The sequence below is a fragment of the Macaca nemestrina genome, chromosome 3 (genome assembly GCF_043159975.1).
Source record: "Macaca nemestrina isolate mMacNem1 chromosome 3, mMacNem.hap1, whole genome shotgun sequence".
Lineage (NCBI taxonomy): Eukaryota > Metazoa > Chordata > Mammalia > Primates > Cercopithecidae > Macaca > Macaca nemestrina.
This window is the reverse complement of record NC_092127.1, coordinates 23,649,101-23,669,110: the sequence shown is the minus strand read 5'-3', so window position 1 is coordinate 23,669,110 and position 20,010 is coordinate 23,649,101. Positions and strand designations below refer to the sequence as shown.

The 20,010-nt window shown below is 33.5% G+C and overlaps 1 protein-coding gene across 2 annotated transcripts in view; it reads left to right on the top strand.

Annotated features, from left to right (window-relative positions):
• Positions 1-20,010, top strand: part of LOC105466716 (tolloid like 1) — a 226,004-nt gene that overhangs the window by 149,973 nt on the left and 56,021 nt on the right. For both annotated transcript variants that reach the window (XM_011715828.3, XM_011715829.3), the window contains 3 exons: positions 12,585-12,687; positions 15,268-15,384; positions 16,538-16,683. In XM_011715828.3, coding sequence (XP_011714130.1) covers positions 12,585-12,687; positions 15,268-15,384; positions 16,538-16,683 — 366 coding nt within the window. The remainder of the gene's footprint in view (positions 1-12,584; positions 12,688-15,267; positions 15,385-16,537; positions 16,684-20,010) is intronic.

The following is a 20,010-nucleotide window of genomic DNA, read 5'->3' as shown; positions in this document are numbered from 1 at the left end:
CAAAATCAGAATAAAAGAATCTTTTGAACATGACATCAATAACTTAAAAACAATGAATAAAATGGGCAAATTTCTTTAAAATATTACAACTAAGTTCTTATTCAAGAAGAAATTAAAAAGTATTTACAATAGCAAAGACATGGAATGAAGCTAGATGCCCATTGATGGTGGATTGGATGAAGAAAATATGGTACATACACACCATGGAATATTATACAACCACAAAAAAAGAATGAACTCATGTCCTTGTAGCAACATAGATGGAGCTAAAGGCCATAATCCTAAATGAATCAATGCAGGGATGGAAATTTAAATACCACAAGGTCTCATTTATAAGTGGGAGCTAAACATTGAGCACCTATAGACTCAAACATGGGAATAAAAGACACTGAAGGCCACTAGGTGGGGGAGCCTGGAAAGGAGGAATGGGTTGAAAAACGACCTGTGGGTAGTTTGTACTTTGTCTTTGTTTCTTATTTGCCTGGAAGAACTTAAGTACTCTCATTAGCTGTGGTGGTCATGCAATTGCAATTTTTTTTTAAAGTTTGATGTTCTTGATGATAACTGAATGGTAAGAGGAGATAATCATGCCTATGGAGTTGTCCAGATTTTTGTAATATTCACAGTGGAAACTCTGAATGAAACATTTATGTAACATAAATAATTTTTAGATGCAAAAAGTTACAACTGATTTGGAATACATGAATGCATGCATAGTTCTTGATATAGTTATTTTTAATTTAAAAAGTATAAGTCTGTCGTAATATGGTTATACGTGTTGATCATTTTTTATTTAAGTTCTTTTAATAAGAGTCAGAAAATATATTATGAAGGTCATTCTTACAAAATCACTGACGAGTGAACTTCAAAAGATACAAATTTTGAGAACAAGTTTAAAGTATACATGATTTTAAAAAGAAAACCTCATAGAATATGAAACGTTTGGGAACAAGATTAATCGAATTAAATTGTTTCATAACAGCAAGTTAATATCTGGGAAAAGCATTTCTCCTGTCCAATTCCAAAACTCTCACCATTAGCATTCAGAGTTAATTTATTTTTCTTGTATGTGCGATTATCTATAAAACTATATTTCCAAAAATATTGTAAATAGGAAAAAAAAATCTATCATATTATCTATTATTTTTCTTAATATTATTTATGATGATTAGTGAATAAATTAGAGTGTTATAAGAATCTAGTGAGCAATTTTAACTCATTTTAGTCCTTGTGTATTTATTATTTTCTTATTTTCTTTCTCCTAATATTTGGTTTCATTCTGCTGGGAATTTAACTCATTAATTTCAAGCATCTTTTATTTTCCAAAGTAAACACTGAAGGCTGTAATTTTCCCCTCAGAACTACTTTACCTGAATACCACCAGCTTAAAATAGAGAATTTGTTATGCTTCAATTCTACTTTTTTCTGTTACTATTATTTTTTCTTAACCCACATATTTTTTTCAGTAATGTGTTTTTCTTCTTTGCAAACATTATTTTTTCAATCATTCTTTTCTTATTTATCCCTCCTTGAGTCACCTTTAGGTAAAGCGCTATCCTTGTGTGTCAGTTTTTGCAATAGCTTCAGGCTGATAGGACCTTCAGAGTGACTAGTATTCATAAGACTAATCTTTGCTTTAAAAATATGTTTTGTGCAATGGTTGGGTGCATTCATCTTAATTGTGATGGTCATATATTCTGTATATTATTGTTTTGTCTGTTTGATTTATCGGGTATTTACAAATATTTGTCGCTATGGTAGATTTGTTCATTGCTCTTTATAGCCTTTTTAATTTTTGTTTTATATATGTTTATGCTATATCATTTTATACTCATGTTTACAATATTTTATCCTCTGATGTATTAAACTATTATCACTGTATAATGAATTTCTTTATTTCTAGAGATGGTTCAGGTTAACACTCTATTTTGTCTATTATTAATAAAGCTGTACTTTATTATATTATAAAGTTCTATAATTATCTTTTAATTAATATATTTGTCAGGTATATCTTTGTCCTGCTCTAGACATCTAGACATTCAATCATTTCCAACCTTTTGTTTCAGGTATCTAATTCAGTTTATTTTTATTTAATCAGTGGATGGCAGGTTTTGTCTTTAATTACAGTGCTTATTGTAGTTCTATTTATTGTGAGTATTGGTGTGTTTTAGGCAGTATACAGTCCAGTTTATTTTTTGTTTAATCCATGATGGCAAGTTTTGTCTTTAGTCAGAATGCTCACTGCAGTTCTATTTATGGTAACTATTGGTGTGTTTTTATTTCTTATTTGCATTTTAATACATCCTTATTTTTGTTCTCCCCCTTTGCCTTCTTATGCATTGAATTACGTTTTGTTTTTTTCTCATTTCATATTTTTCTCTCTACTAGTTTGAAAGTTTTAAACGTATACTCTATCATTTAGTACTCTCTTTCTACCAGCTTTCTTTCTTAATCAAGTTATATTTCATTTGTATCTTTAGCCTCTTCCCAATTCAAGAAAGGATCTTATCCCAATTCAAAAAAGGATCTTAAAACATATAAGATTATTCCCTTTTTGTAAGATATTGGTTTGCATGTTTGTTGATACCTTTTTTTAATCACACAAATGAGATACTGTTGCTTTTTGCACTTTACATTAGTTTTACATGTGCAAATACTAGCATGGATTTTTATTATTTATTGTGGTAAAATAAACTACAATATTATTGTGGTAAAAACTACATAGCATAAAATTTGCCATCTTACCCATTTTTAGGTGTACAGTTCAGTATGTTAAGTATATTCACATTGTTGTGAAACAGATCTCCAGAGCTTTTTCATCTTGCAAAACTGCAACTCTGTACTCATTAAACCAAACAAATACCTTTCCCTCCATCCCTTTGCGCCTGGCAATCATCATTCTACTTTCTGTTTCTGTGAATTTGAGAAACCTCATATGATTGGAATCATAGATCTGTCCCTTTGTGACTGGATTATCTCACTTAGCATAATGCCCTCAAGGTTCATCCATGTGACATGATTTATTTTTTAATAAATAAATTATTAAAATTATAATGAATAATATTCTGCTGTATGAATACACCACATTTTCTTTATCCTTTCACTCATTGGTAGACATTTAGGTTGCTTCTACCTCTTGGCTATTGTGAATAGTGCTGATATGAATGATATGAACCAGGGATTGCAAATATCTCTCAGAGACCCTGTTTTCAATTATTTTGATTATCTATCCAGAAGTGAGGTTGCTGGATCATACAGTAGTTCTATGTTTAATTTTTTGAATAACCTTTATACTCTTTTCCATAGTCATTGCATTATTTCAAAGTCCTCGCTAAGAGTGCAAAGGGGTTCCAATTTCTTTCCATCCTCACCAACACTTGTTATTTTCTGTTGTTTTGATAGTAGCCATCCTACTGGGTGTCAGGTAATATCTCATTATGATTTTGACTTGAATTTTTCTGATGACTAGTGAACATCTTCTAGTGATAACTTGAGCATCTTTTTGTATGCTTAATAGCCATTTGTATATCGCCTTTGTAGAAACGTTTATTCAAGTCTTTTGCCTATGTTTAAATCAGATTATTTGATTTTATCTTTCAACTGTAGAAGTTTTTATATATTCTGGTTATTAAGCACTTGTTAGAGATATGATTTTCACATATTTCCTCCTCTTTCACAGGTTGTATTTTCACTCTGTTGATTGTATCCTCTGATGAATATAAGTTATAAATTTGATGTCATACTACTTGTCTACTTTTAGTTTTATTGTCTGTGCTTTTGGCGTCATAGCCAAGAAATCATAGCCATATGTAATGACATGAAGTTTCTACCCTATATTTTCTTCTATGAGTTCTATAGTTTTCCAGTCTTATATTTAGGTCTTTAATCAATGTTGTGTTAATCTTTTAATGGTGTAAGATAGGGTCAAACTCCATTCTTGTACATGTGGATGTCCAGTTTCTTCAACACCATTTGTTAAAGATGTACTAAATGTTTTTATTCAGCATTCCTGCTCATGTTTCTGACTTCCATTATGGCTTATTTTGGTCCTGCCTATAGCTTACATTATAGATTTTTTTAAATTAACATTTTGTTTTTTCTGTTTGAAAATGTGGATTTTTTTACTTGAATTTATAGAAGTATAGTTTCACTGGATGTAGTTGGCTGCACATTTTCCTTTGTTGTAAATAACGCTTGCAAAAATAACTTCATTTCAAACATTTTTGATGTACAATTTTGCACATTAAAGTTATCAAAAGAGATTTAACGAGCACTAAAAATTTAATAAGTTAATACCCATATAAAATGAATGAACAAAGAATTACTCATAAAATGAAGCTGCTTAAGATGATTTCTCAAGGCAGTTTTCCCAAATTCTTGGATACCTCTCATGTAGTAAAATGTATCTTAAACGTATTATAAATCAATGTGAAGTCTATTCATTTATTTTTTAAACAAGTAAAATTCTGAAAGTCACATCTCATACAATCCAAAAAAACAGAACTATATACAGCTCATTATATGAATATAAACACATGGCTGTTATATAAATAAGTTAAATCAAGCTGTATCATTTATAAATTTTATAGATTATGGCAATTGCAAGGTCTTTTTTTTTTTTTTTGAGATGGAGCCTTGCTCTGTCACCAAGGCTGGAGTGTAATGGCATGATCTCAGCTCACTGCAACTTTCACTTCTCAGTTCAAGCAATTCTTGTGCCTCAGCCTCCTGAGTAGCTGGAATTACAGGCGTGCACCACCTCACGTGGCTAATTTTTGTATTTTTAGTAAGGACAGGGTTTCACCATGTTGTCCAGGCTGGTCTTGAACTTCTGAGCTCAAGCGATACACCTGCCTTGGCCTCCCAAAGTTCTGGGCTTACAGGCATGAGACACCATGCCTGGCCTTACGTTCTTTTGATTCCAGTAATATGAGAGTATTTCAATGTTATAAAATATGTTAATTTGAAAAGTAATAGGTCAAAATTTAACAAAAACCTGTCTCAAAATTTCCACAAATACTGAATGAATTAGAATTCAATGTATGTTTGATGATAAAGAATTGAATAATTAAGAGTAGAAGGAATTTTTAAAAAATACAATAAATAGAAAAAATCTAGTATTTCTTGAGTGCCTACACTATACTAGGTGCTGTGCCAAGCTTCTCTAATCTTCTCAGCATCCTACTGAGGTTAGTACTCGAATTATCTTCATATTACAAAGAAATTGAAGTTGTGAAAGGCTTGAGTAACCTATCTAACATCACACAAGTGGCATCTGACATTTGGCGGAGCTAGTTTATTAATTTTTTCTTTAGTTATAGAGAATGTGTTTTCTTTTCTCTAAAATCAAAATAATCAACCAAAAATTGCTTAATTTAATACTAGAGGTATTCAAATAAAAACAAATACATTAAAATATAACATATTTTAGAAAACTAGAAACTTTGCTGTGGGACTAAAATAAATGGAATAACACATCGTGAACTGAAATGTAAAAGCGTAGTATTATAAATTATCAGTTCTTGTCAAATTAACATATAATAATTCCAAATTAAATTCCAATAGATTTTTGTTTTGTACCAGGTCAAATTTTTCTAGAGTTTATCTTAAAAATAAAATAGTTGGAAAATTCACAAACAATGGTAATGTGGGGGAGTGGACTGCACTATCAGAAAAACATTATGAAGCCTCAGTAATTCAAATTCTGTGGCAATGTCAAAAAAGTCTTCTGTATAAATGGACAAACTGAAAAGACCAGAATTATGCCTGAGGGCATAGAAGACTTCTGTCATATACTTGTAAGGATCATTTTTCAAACAAATTGGGAAAATGGACTTTCTCAGTAAATAATACTTAAATCATTTTAAAGGATATGTGAAAAATTAAACAACTTTTACTTCATATTGCATATTTTTCTAAAGAAAACAGTGCTTTATTTTCTTTCTGAAAAAGGTATGTTGAATACATGAGTTTAAAATAAGAAAATTTAAAATAACTTGTTCAGATTATCCACATAAAATCGTTTTTATAAAAATACAAAAAGCACAAATAAAAATGAAAACGAAGACTATTATAACACATAAGGTTGAGGGACCGTTGGGTCATTCATATGTAAAGAGCTGTTATAAACTGATAAGATGCACCCCACAGCAGAAAATGACTGAGAAAGTAGAAAATTCAGTGAAGTATCAGTGCAAGTAGATATTTAATTAGTATATCAAGTTCTTTAATCTTATTCTTTATCAGAGAAATGCTATTTGAACTAACAATAATTTGGCATGTTTCACCTGTCATATTGGTAAAGATGGAATTGAATGTTAACATCAAGTGATCATAAAGATATGCAACTTCTCAAAGTAAAAATTACAATAACCTTTCAGAAGGACATTGAGCAATTTGTATTACACTTTACAAAATGTACCTGCACTTTTGCCCAGATATTTATCCTAGAGCAATTATCTGAGTGTGTGCAAAGGTAGCTGATTATTATAATAGTGAAAATTGGAAACAAAATAAATTTTGAAAACTTAAAGGAAACTCTGATTTGAGAAAATGTTTACAATACATTATGAAATATTTAAGGCAAATCAAAAGGTAGTGGCATGAGAAGTTCTGTATTTTAAATTATGTACATTAGAGACAAATTTATGGAAGAATATATAACAAAATAATGCTTATCTCTACTTGCTGAGTTTGCAAATAGTTTTTATGTCTTCTTTGTTCCTTTAAAAATTATCTGCAATAAGCATATCTTATTTTGGGCAAGAGAAAAATATTCTCTTTAGTAAATATGGTCATTGTTCGACAATAATGTGAATGTACTTAATGTGCAGAACTGTACACATAAATATGGTTAAAATGGTAACTTTTAAATGGTGCACACATATTATACCACAATTTAAAAATAAGGGTTTCAGTTCACATGCATATCTTTCTCAGATTGAGCCTTCCAAGGTACAGAGAGATTTCTGTTCAATCTAAGGCTATTCTTCATGTCGCGTGGTTCATGCTGGCAACAATCCAGAATGTGCAGCTAAGAGGGTAGCTGTGTTGAGCTGATAGAAGGGCACAGTATTGATTCTTGCATCCTTTAAAATTGACTAACCTTTGAACAAGGTCAGTCAATACTATGTCTTGAATAGACTTAATATTTTCTATTTTCCTGTATAACCCATTTAGAAGCTATTGATTATTTTTTGCAGATATTTCTTTGTAATAACTCATCTGTGATTTACACATATGGAGTCAATTCACAATAGTATATTTATATTGCCAAAGACATTGCTTCAATTTAGCAATTACTGCATAAATACATTCTTATTCTATTAAAATAGATGTATCTTTTGATGTGTGAAATAAATTCTTGCTATTATAAACTTATAACCTAGTAATATAATGGTTCAACTTTGAAAAATAACTGAAAAAAGAAAATACAATTTATCACGGACTTTAGGAAAGCTCAGATCTTGTTGGAAGATCCATGCATGACTGAAGAGATGGTAGCATTCCATAAAGATTTTGAGCGACATGAAGAATTTCAAGGAACAAGGAAGGGGAAAGTAGAATCCACATAGAATTATGTTCACTTTAAGTAAAGGAATGGGAATAGAGCTGAGATTGGAATACTTTGTCAGAGCACAATAGCAAGAAGTTAGGGATGAGTGGGATGAAGCTTATGTGCTTGAGATCATGAAAGATGAGGCAGCAAAGTTGGGTTATTACTAGAGTCATTGATTCCAAAACCCTGATGGGAAGCAAACTCTATTGAGATTACCGTGGCCATAAAGTATATGATGAAATGGAGAAGAGTAAAATTAAAAGCCAAAGTACATCTTGTGAAACTATTACATTATATTCAGAAAAGAAGTACAGCCAGCATTGATGGCGAAAGAGGAAAAAGACGGGATATTATAGAATATCATCTATGGAATTTGACAATTAACTAGATGTAGGAGTGCAGTGGGAATTTAGGAAAAACAAGTCTTAGTCCATTAATGCCCCTATAACAAAGCACCTCAGACTGAGTAATTTACAGACAATAGAGATTTATTTCCCAGTCACAGAGGTAGAGGCTGAGAAGCCCAAGGTCAAGGTGTCTGTAGATTCAGGTATCTGGTTAGTTCTCACTTTCTACTTCTTGCATTTTCACTTGGCTGAAGGGTTGGAAGGGACAAAGGGATAAAAGGATAAACTTGTTTCCTCAAGCCCTTTTATAAGGGCACTCATCTCATTTCTAAGGGCAGAGCCCTCCTGGCTTAATCAGCTTCCGGTGGCCTCTTCTTAACACCATCACTTTGGGATTTAATTTCTAACATATGAATTTTGGAGGTACATACACATTCAAACCATAAGGAGAGGTATAAATAATGTTCTGATGAATAGTGAGTGATGATTCATCAAAATTTCAAAGTCAGATGTTATCACATAGGTTTAAGCAGAAAAAATATTTTAATAGAATAATTTGACTCCTGGTTTCCACCTGTCATCAAACTGATGTTTGTATGTTTCAGAGCATAGATAGAATAAGGAAATGGAGTAATACTTTATTTTATGTATTTTTTCAGGGTTTATATTGTGAGGAATGTCTGAATATATACCATGAAATAGTAATATGTAAGAATCTTAATAGTGCTTTGGGATTACCTGAGTATTTTTCTCCACATCATTCAACTAAAGTCTTGCGAGTTAATTCTGGTGAGATAAGCCTGATATGGTGACCTCCTGTTTACAGCAGTAAGATTCGTTCAACCTCAGAATGTTTAAGTAAACCAGCAAACTGAGAAGTTAGAACTTGAACTCAGGTCTTCTGACTCCCAATCAAGAATAGCTTCCAGATGTAGAAAAAGTTGTATTTTTTTTCCCTATAACATGATACAATTTCAGAGCTGAACAAAACCTTAATGATCAGTTATTTCAGAGACTGGCAAACATTTCTGGAAATAACATACAGTAAATATACTTGTTTTGCAGGCTACACAGTATTTGTCACAAATACTGATTGCTATCACTGTAGCATTGAAGCAGACATAAACAACGTGTGGTAAAGGAATGGTTCCGATAGAACTTTTACAGAAACAGGCTTCAGGGAGAATTTGATCCATGGGTTATAGTTTATTGATCCCTGATTTACTCTCTCTGAGCCTTATTTCTGAAGAAAGAAAAATATTGTCACTCTAGAAAGTTTATTAGACTTGTCCAGGTTTCTTCTGGCCGTAGCATAGCAATCTATTTAATCTTGCTGCTTTTTTGATCTAATTGGCAAGGTTTGCCTATTAGATCAAATTCTCTAATTTTATAATTATAAGGACATTCTCTATCCTCAGCCTTATAAAGTATGGTGCAAATATTATGCTAATTGGCCTTTTTTGTGGTGCTCATGGAATTTGTTTAGGTAGTCAGTAGTATCTTAATTGTGCTGAAAAAAGTTCATTGATTATACATATCTTTCTCTGGAGACTCGCAGACATACAGTCCCTTGAAATGTTGATCTGCCTTTCTTCAGGATTCTTCACTCTGCAGCATCGGAAAACAAAGTCTTTAATAAGCACAATTGGCAGCAATGGCATCTATTCAATGTTGCAACTTAGACTCCTAACAGATCACAGGAAATCTTAAAATTGTTCCCTCGATCTCATACTCCAAGGGAGCTCTAATTAATTTTGAGTTGTTACTTATACTTAAGTCAAAAATAAAATATTTATAAAGTTGTGTTTTGTATTTTTCATTTGATCATTCTTTGGGGAAAGACGCAATATATTTACATAAAATAACATAATGCAAAACAACCAGATATTTTCCAAGTGTGTTTGATTTGTTATTCAAGTACGAATCCTGCTAGCAACCTTAGTCGAAGGCCAGAATTTTATGTCTATAGTCAGAGCCCTATGATTTGATTTTAGAAAACCTATCTTTATTACATTTTCTGCTTTTAGAGGGCTCTGTGTTTTATGTTAATGTCAGGCCAGTTATGTTCCTCCATGGTGCGTGGTGTTTAAACCAGAAGATTAAAAACAAGTTAGAAAAATTTTCTGCTTAGAGTTATCCCCATCCAAATGTGTGTGTGAGTGTGTGTGTGTGTGTTTGTGCATGTGTTTCAAGAGATCAAATATTAACTATTTCTTTGCAATCTAAACACACTTTTTAATTTTGAATGAAACTGATAATACACATACTTCTAATTTAGCTTTTCTTTTCCTCATGAAGAAGGCAGTAGAAGCTATCTGCATGTCATTATAAAACTACTCTTTCAATCTAAGAAGGAAGCCAGAATGTGAGCCTTGGGGGAGTCTCTGTTTGTGTCTATATTCAAGTTTTGCTGTCTCTGCTATAATAAATGAGTTCTTATATAATCATATAGAGTTGAAATCTTGGTGGTTGCTATAGGGAAAATATAAAATGAAAAGTAGTATCAGGCAGTGATAGTATTCTCCGTTTGGAGCAGACTTAAAGTAAACACAAAGTTAAAGGCAAAAACCAGATATTATTTCCTACTTATATCCTGAATATAGTCTAATGTTACATTGGTATTTAGAGATGTAGGAGAAAATATTTTGGGAAGTTTATAAAAATAAATGAGATACTAAAGCATTTTGAAAATCAAGTGTTGAGGATTATTGGGAAAAAATGATCAATGCTTTGCCTTTGGATATTTTGAAAATTTTTGTAAACATTTAAAAAATGGAACCTTACAATGAGGTGAAGACAAAGAAAAACAGAAAAAGATAAACTGCAAAGAAGGAAGATAAAAATAAATGAACAATTCTATTAAAACCAACTTATGGCCAAGCGCAGTAGCTCACACCTGTAATCCCAGTGCTTTGGGAGGCCAAGGCTGATGGGTCACCTGAGGTCAGGAGTTCAAGACCAGCCTGGCTAACATGGCAAAACTCCATCTCTACTAAAAATACAAAAATTAGCTGGATGTGGTTGCAGGTGCCTGTAATCCCAGCTACTCAGGAGGCTGAGGGATGAGAATCACCTGAATCTGGGAGGCAGAGGTTGTGGTAAGCTGATATTGCTCCACTGCACTCCAGTCTGGACGACAAGAGCGAAACTCCGTCTGCAATGAAAAGAAAAAAACCAAAAACTTATTCCACAACTTAATGTACTACATTTTTAAAAATTACATCCCTATTTTCTTATCCTTGGCAGATTTCTTTCTTTGTTACTAGGAAAGTACATGTTAGTTTATATGGATATTTGAAACCAACTTTAGTGTACAGTTTCATCACTGATCACTGTGGTACCTAGATATGAGATGCCATGAGAAATATTTGTAGTTATCCTGTGTCACTTGGGAAAGAAGTAAGTTCATTCAGCATTGATTTGCAGTAATTAGTGCTTACCTTTGTGTTAAATATTGTGTTCAAGAAAGGGGAGAAGCATATACTTTCCAGCACAGAATTGGTAATACTTTTCTGGAATATGGATTCAGTATTATGTTTTTATTTTCCTTTTTTCTTTCCTTCCTCCTTCTCTCCTTTTCTTTCTTATTTTTTCTTCCTTTCTTTGTTATTCATTGAGACTTCTTTTACATTCAGCCTTTTGTATTTTCACAAAAGGGATTTTTGAATATTGCTACAAACTGTAGTTTTGTAGTAGGAGCATTTCGAATACTCATAATTTGTTGCTTTTGACCAAAGTCCATCATAATTTCTAGAGTAGAGAACGGGCATACTATGAGCCGTAAGCATCTCAGATGTTTTAAGTAGAATAGAGTTAGAATGAGTTTTTGAATGTGAAAAAAAATCCAAATGAATTTCATTGCATCAGATAAGCACATTTCTCGTTTAAGTTTGGCTTTACTTTCGGTGTAATCAAGTAAGAAAAAAAGAGTTGTTGGAAAAGTAAAGTCCTTTTATAAAGCAGTAAGAAAGTCGTCTTTCCTAGAATTGTCTCTTGAGTTATCTTTACACAACAGCATCATTTTGAAACAAAGCACAAAATAAGGGTTATGTACAAGATGCTCTAGATTGAAAGGTCTTTGTATATACATCTTTGGATCTAGAGAAACATAGTGACATCTGCCTTTGATTATCATTAGATGGATAAATTCTAATTCTAGGACTGTATTTAAAACATTTCAACATACACAATGATATTATATGTTCTGGGAATGTGGCACACGGGGGTTATTTTTAACGTAATTATAGATGTCTGACTGGTCGTCTTTGAAATAAATTATTGTTAAAAAGGCTTTCATGGAAAAGTTAGAATTCTTCATGGTTCAAGTCATGTTTATCTTGGGAAAATTCAAAATAAACTATTTGAATAAAAATTCGTTTGCTTTACAATTGTCCAGATTAACTTTACAGAAACTTTTTGTTAATTGCTAAAATATCTAGTTTGTTCAACTACTCATATTGTACTTCTCCTGTCATTGTAAAACAGTTAAAGAAAATGGGAAAACATGGTTTTGAGGTGTTGGTTCAGAAAAAAAATATTAGGATAATTATAATACAGGAAAAGAATTAGCTGTACATGCATTTTTACTGTAGACCAGGGTTCCTTACCTCTAGGAATCAAATCACTATATGTAGATACAATCATTTTTACTCTGTGGGTTGTTTACCTCCATTTTGCAGATTGTTTTAAATTTTACAACGATGGATCTTTACAAGAGTAGTTTGTGCTGGTATGACTACATTGAAGTAAGAGATGGGTACTGGAGAAAATCACCTCTCCTTGGTAAGATATCTTTTCCATCTTATGTTGCTATGTATTAATTCTGTCCTGTCCAAAGAAAACCAACTGATTCTCTCGAGTCATCTTAGAGTTAAAAATGTGTGTGACTAACATTATTTTTATGTTAATTATACTTTTTTCAACCATACCAAAAATACTCGAAGACAAATGGATAAATACATTCACTGATCAACTAATTTGAGCTAGCTTAAGTTATGAGGTGGCCGCTAGGATTTGAACATAATGATTGAGAATAGCTTTCTCATGTATTGTGCCTATCATGAGTACTCATTGCAATGTTTCTGTATTTTTGCTTTAAGAATCAGTTTCAACTTAAAAAAAAAAAACTAATTTGGGGTGTACATGTTGTGTGTTTGTGTGTTTTGTTTTTGTTTTGTTGCTAAGCCAGTGGTGTAAACTGTTAGGTACATGTTTGGTAGCTGGCTTCCTATGTCAAGCATATTAACTCTTATTATATTATAGATGTCACAATTTTGCTTCTCAGAGAGTTTTCTGTGGCTGAGAAGAGACATTTGCAGTTTGTGTCATAAACTATAGTCAGATTTGGTGCTCATGAAAGTCTGCTGCCAACATTTAACCACAGACCGCACTATTAACTTGCATAGGCAGTTTACTGTTGCCCTCTGTTTTACTCAAAGGTGAGAGCTGTTTGGAGCATGCAGGCATCCACTCTATAACTCTATATTGATCTTTTTCTGAGATTGTAACTTTTTCTTTACTCTTAGAGGTAGTTTTGCTCAGTCGAATTGATGAACTGTGCAGCTCTTTTAACATCTAACACCTACTGAATGGGCACAATTGTATTAAAAGTGACAGCAGCCACAGTAAATCCAAGAGATCTGTAGAAATGTTTAAAAATAAAGAATTGAACGAATGTGGTAAGTCAGATTGAGGAAAACATTGTCTTCTATATTTAGTTTCTTAGCCTAGATAAGGCAATTTTTTACATATGTATGCACAGGCCAAAGAAAATATTTCATTAAATTCATATTAGAGAAACAAACCTAGAGCTAAAATTCTGAACAACACTTCTTTTTAGAGCACCATCAGCATTACATGGCTCAATGTATAATGGACCACCAGAGTGAGGCAGTGTAATCATGGTTTTTATGTGAAAAGCTTTCCCTACCGTTTCTTCTAAGACCTTGCTCCAAAAAGTGCAGCACTTAGATTGGTAGCATCAAGACCATCTGGAAAATTGTTAGAATTGTAGAAACTTGGCTCCCACTCTATATCCTCTGAATTAGGGTTTGCATTTGAATAGATTTCCTAGAAATTCAGATGCACATTATAGTTTAAAACATACTGCTCTGTGTTACCTGCCTCTAATTTGCTTTACAATTTAGGAAAATATGTCTTCACCTGTTAGCTGTTAGCATGAACTTGCTTTATGCAAGTTGGCTACCATTTTTCATACACTAAAACTATGTATGCCATTTCCAGAGACACATAAGAATGGATAACATTGTAATATGTTTGTAGAATTGTTGCATGTGCTTTATCATATTTAAGCATTTTGTGATCATGTGAAAGCTTAGAGCATAGAGGCAGAAGTAAGCATAAATATTTGTGGAAAGATGGGGAAGAAAGGAAGGAATGACAGGTATTATATTCCTTTGCTGTAATTCATATTTCTGGATACAGAATTAGAAGACATGCTCAAGTCTTCTGATAGTATTTGTTATTCTGCCCATAACACCACAGATTATAGCTTTGTGATGACATGGAATGCGTGCAGTGATAAAAGATACCAAGAGCGGCCTCAGGGTTTTCCTAAGGAGTTGCTATTGAACCTGGGTGAATTAAGAACTCCCCTCCGAGCCAAGAGCACACTCTTTCTTTCTTTCTTTGTTGGAAATGGAATCTTGCTTTGTCACCAGGCTAGAGTGCAGTGTTGCCATCTTGACTCACTGCAACCTCTGCCTCCCAGGTTTGAGTGATTCTCCTGCCTCAGCCTCCCAAGTAGCTGGGACTACAGGCACGCACCACCATGACCAGCTAATTTTTGTATTTTTAATAGAGACGAGGTTTCACCATATTGTCTAGGATGGTCTTGAGCTCTTGACTTCGTGATCTACCTACCTCAGCCTCCCAAAGTGCTGGGATTACAGGCATGAGCCACTGTGCCTGACTGAGAGCACATTCTTAACCAAGTCATTTCCCTGCTATTGGCCAGGTTGACAATTTGAAACCACTTTCTTAGGGTGACTTGAACCTTTTTTCTATTTCCCGTTAAATAATATACCCCACCTTAATGCATCATTTGACCTTTTTCAAATATTGTTTTTGAGTAACTATCTTACTTCTACATATGGTAACAATACTGACATCAGTCAGTTACTCTGAGGCTGATAGTCAAATGCTTTATAAATGTATATGAAAAGACTGTTTTGTTTATCTACCATTAGTAAGTAAATATTAAGGCATAGTTGTGGCTGCAATCACTTGGAATGGAAATGTGAACCAAATCAGTGTTTACATATTATTTGTGGCTAGTACGAAAAGAACGTAGAATATAGAGTCCTATTTAGGAGTTTCTCTTTATTCTTTTATTTCTTTTAGGTAGATTCTGTGGGGACAAAGTGCCTGAAGTTCTTACTTCTACAGACAGCAGAATGTGGATTGAGTTTCGTAGCAGCAGTAATTGGGTAGGAAAAGGCTTTGCAGCTGTCTATGAAGGCAAGTGACATTGAATTTTAGAGAGTAGTTCATCTTATACCTCAACAGAAATGTTCATTTCTTAATTTCGTTACAATGACATTATTACCATATTTTAAAATTATGAATTTTTCTGAATCTGTGTTATATTCATACAGATAATTTTAATAAAAATACTCAGTAAATTTAATTGCAAGAATAACCTGTTTTCTAGTATCAGTGATGTAACAATATCTAAATGTGTTCAGGATGTGTGGAGAAAAAAGCAAATGGCACAAGCATTCTTAAAGTTTCATTGTTTCTTGATAGTTTTAAAACATTATGAAGAAATTATCATTTTCCTTTGTACTGATTTTGTGTCTGTTTGGTCCCTGTATTCCTGAAATACTTTTTATTAGAGGAAATTGCACAGAAAGTAATTGTGGCGATTTCTGGGGCATGCTTTATCTAAATAAGAAAGTCAGCATTTGAGGAAGGACTTAGAAAATGCTTTGTTTTATCCTTCTCTAAAACAATAAACTGGCATTGTGCTTTCTTGGCTTTAAAACCAAGCTCCTTTCTTGCCAGGTTGTGGGTGGAGGAGACGCTTCCTAGTACAGCAGTTTATGTAATTTTGAAGACAGAAGATTTCTGCTTCCCTTAAACTTTTAAGTAAATGGAAGCATTTTGTTTTAAGGATTAACTGCCTAGTAGTGAAGAGGATTATTTGGAGGGAGTCACAGACGCTACGCGCATGACACTAACTCACTGCCAGAGACCCAGTGAGTTCTGTTCAGGATGAGACTCCTGTTTTGATGAGCTCTTTTACCTGCAGTCGAAAGACCAAAGGAAGCAGCTCAGAGAATCACAGAACAAACTCACAGAGAATAAATTCACAAAGCCACTAAAGGTTTTTAAAGGTTAAAAAATACCTTTTGGTTAAGATAGGATTAAAATTTATTTATTCCTTGATCATTATCTAATATTTGTAGTTATTTGACTAGGTTTTTTTTTTTTTTTTTTTTTTTTACCATATAAATATTTACTACATTACAATCAGTCAACTTTGATTTTTATAGCCTGGTCTTTATGTACTGAACTACAGGAGCTGAACTTCAATGTTAACCTAGAACAAAATGAAAACGAAATGGCATGTCTAGGCTTAGTTATTTGTTTGTTTTTTGGCTTTCTTCAGCAATCTGTGGAGGTGAGATACGTAAAAATGAAGGACAGATTCAGTCTCCTAATTATCCTGATGACTATCGCCCGATGAAAGAATGTGTGTGGAAAATAACAGTGTCTGAGAGCTACCACGTCGGGCTGACCTTTCAGTCCTTTGAGGTAAAGTCTTTTAGGCTATCTTCCTGGCACATATTCTCCATAAATGACAATGGCATTGAAGAGAATCCTCATTAAATCTGCAAAGAAACAGAGAGTCAGCCATTTAATCAGCAAAGAAGCAAAGGATCGCTCATAAAATGCAACATCAAGAGCCTAAGAGCTTTTTTTTTTCTTCTTTCCTCATTCACAGACATTTTCAAGAAGATTAAAGTGAGTTTACATTATCTGTGCTATTTGAATTAGAATGTTTGAAGTACTGACAATAGTTTCTTTTGACAAATGCACAGGCTGATTTCACAAGAGGGTCCATTAAGTAATAGAAGTTTTATTTCTCTTCTAAACTAAGAGGTTAAAAGGTAGACAGTCTTCCTTGTAAGAGGAACAAAACATTTTTCACCTTTTTTTTTTTTTTTTTTACCATTACACAGATAATTGTTTATATCAAAAATAGGGATTTTAAGTGTTCTTATGAGCTTTCAACCTCCTTAAAAATATTCGTCAGGGAGATCAGCAGCATCGTTGTGTTATTCGAGGAAGGGCCAGAAGAAATCAAAGTCCAATCAGAAATTTTGGATCAAAGTCCGGATCCAGAACTAACACACTGGTCCATGGGTCATTTTTGCGGGATGAAAGGGACGGAGTTAAAGATTTAAAGTCAGGAAATAGGGGAATTTCTCAGGAACTCCAGAGGATGTTTAAATGAAAGAGTTGGTCTAGAAATGGAGAGTTCAAGCTGAAGTGGAGAGGAACAATGAGGTCCTGGTGGTAGGTCCCAGCCAGGGTTAGAAATTTAGATGCATGATTGGAGATGGAGACTTTACTGATTGGAAGATTCATTCACTAAGTGATCAGAAGGCAGTAGTGAGCGCTACTACCCATTGGGTAGTAATGAGCACTGTGAACACTACCTACTGAGGGCAGTGATCATGGTCATGGTTGTGTGTCTGCACCTGCAGCAGGAGCACCAGGAGAATCCAGGCATTGCCAGTAAACCCAGAGAATCTCTCATCCTCATCTGCAAGCCTGTGCATTCTGTTTCTTCAGTACTTGTCTCTGTCCCCTTGCATGTACCACCCAGATGTATTTCCTTTTGTTACCAAAAAATATATACTTTCTACTTTAATCATCATGTTGTATTTTATGCTCCTGACCACTTTATTTATTTATTTATTTTTGTACTTTTGGAAACTTTGATTATGCCATTATTTGATTGACAGTTGAACTTTGTTATTTTAATGGACTAATAGATTTGCAAATACTGTTCAAATAGACCAGTTTATGGTTGACAGTGAACTAAAATTGAGTAGAAAAATTTCACCCACGATTTAGACCAAAAAAAAAACTGATAAAAATTATCTAAGCAATGCCTGTATTTGCTGTGTTTTGCGATATTTCAAGAATAAAGAGATTAACTGTCTTTTAACATGTAATTCAGTTTTTTTCTGGAATTCTACTATAGACATGATGCCAGAAAATGCATTCATTCCATCAACCTGAAAACTGATGCATGAAATTGCTACCTTAGTTGATTTGTACTTTATTTTTTATTTATCAATGCAATAACAGTGATAGTCTTCAAAAATAATATAGCATAAGGACAAATGAAAAAGATTTGCACCTCAGACACTTATAATTATGCCTGACACACAATAGTCACTTAATAAATACTTGCTTACTGAGTGGATGAATCAGTGATGACTATACTTCATAACCTGGGAAAAATCATGTCATAGGATGGCTGAGAGTACATTTTATTTATTGTCTCTAGTTTCCTGTCCTATCTTCATATTACTTTATTTCTATATGTTTCTGCCTCCCTCATTTATATGTTAGACGTATTTTGATATCTGGTAGATCTCTTGTCTTTAAATGACCAAAACTGAACCCTTGCTTATTTTGTCTCACTCACTAAGCCTGCTCTTCTTCTATTTATTTCAGTACTATTTCAGTACTTTTTGTCACCACTTATCCAAGGAACATCCTTAATTCTACCTTTTCTCTTAAGCCCTGCAGCCAACCTATCAGCATATTTCAGTTGCTTTGTCTCCAAACTATACCCCATACACGATGACTTTACACCACCACTGTTCTCACCGTCTCCCTCTTTGCTTGGAATTCACAGAGAGAACCTCGGGTCTCTACTCTTGCTCTGCATATCCCGTTCGTCACCTCACAACCAGAGTGATGCTTTTACAATGTATGTTAGATTATGACACTGTTCTACTTACAGGGGGTTTCCATCACATCTAAAATAACATCTAGACTTGATTATCATGGGCCACGTCACTTGTGATTTGGTCTTTGGCACCTCCTCACTTCCTCTGTGTCAGCTCGTCTCACCCTCTTTCTCTTTCTCAGAAACACCAACCTCACTCCCATATCACAGCGTTTACCACTGATGTTCCTCTGCCCCAGGTCTTTGCTTTTACTCTCCTGTTGCTTTATTTGGATCTCTGCTTAATTGCTGCCTTCTTAAAAAGTTCTTGGCTGATAACACTACTTAAAATATTGTCTTACCTATAATTATCTCTAAATCATCACTCTGTTTTATTTTTAGTTAATTGCACTTCCAGCTACTGGAATGTATGCTGCAGATCTCTTTATGTACATGTTTATTATCTGTCTCTCTCACTAGATTATGTCCACCACCGGGTTGGGTTCTTACCTGTGTCTCTGATCATTTTATCTCCAGCAACATTGTTTGTGAGATAATGTTTGATAATAGACGAGATAAATGGATGGATAGATTATACGTAAATCAATGTTTGAGTGTGTGACAGTTGGCGGATGGAAATGAATATATCCTTCCTTTATTAAAGGCTTGTAAGTTTCCATGCAGAGGGAAACAAGCCTGGATAGATAAGAAATATTTAGATTATGGAGTACCTGGTATGCTGAAGTTAGACTGAATTTAGACTAGAGGTGCTGAGTTTCAAGAAATTCACAAGTAACAGGATTTAAAGGTACCTAATAAACATCTAAATCTTCTAGGTAAGGAAACTGAGTTTATGCCGTTAACCTAGTATCACACAGGCGAGTACTAAAAAAGCATTAAAACCCAGGTACATTTGATCCTGATTTTATTTGCAAATTTGCCTATTTACTAAAAGTTTGGAAGCCTAAAATTAATATTTGCAGTGCCTTCTGGGTCATTCACAGATGTGTACACAGCAGCAAATTTTGAGTCACCTAATGTGCCCATTGCCAGCTGTCATGTGCCTTACTGAGAAAATATGTGTGTCAGATTATCTTCGTTCAGACATGTGTGGTGTATATATAGTGCTGTTGGTTGAAAGTTCAGTATTAATAAATGGGCAACCTGTATTA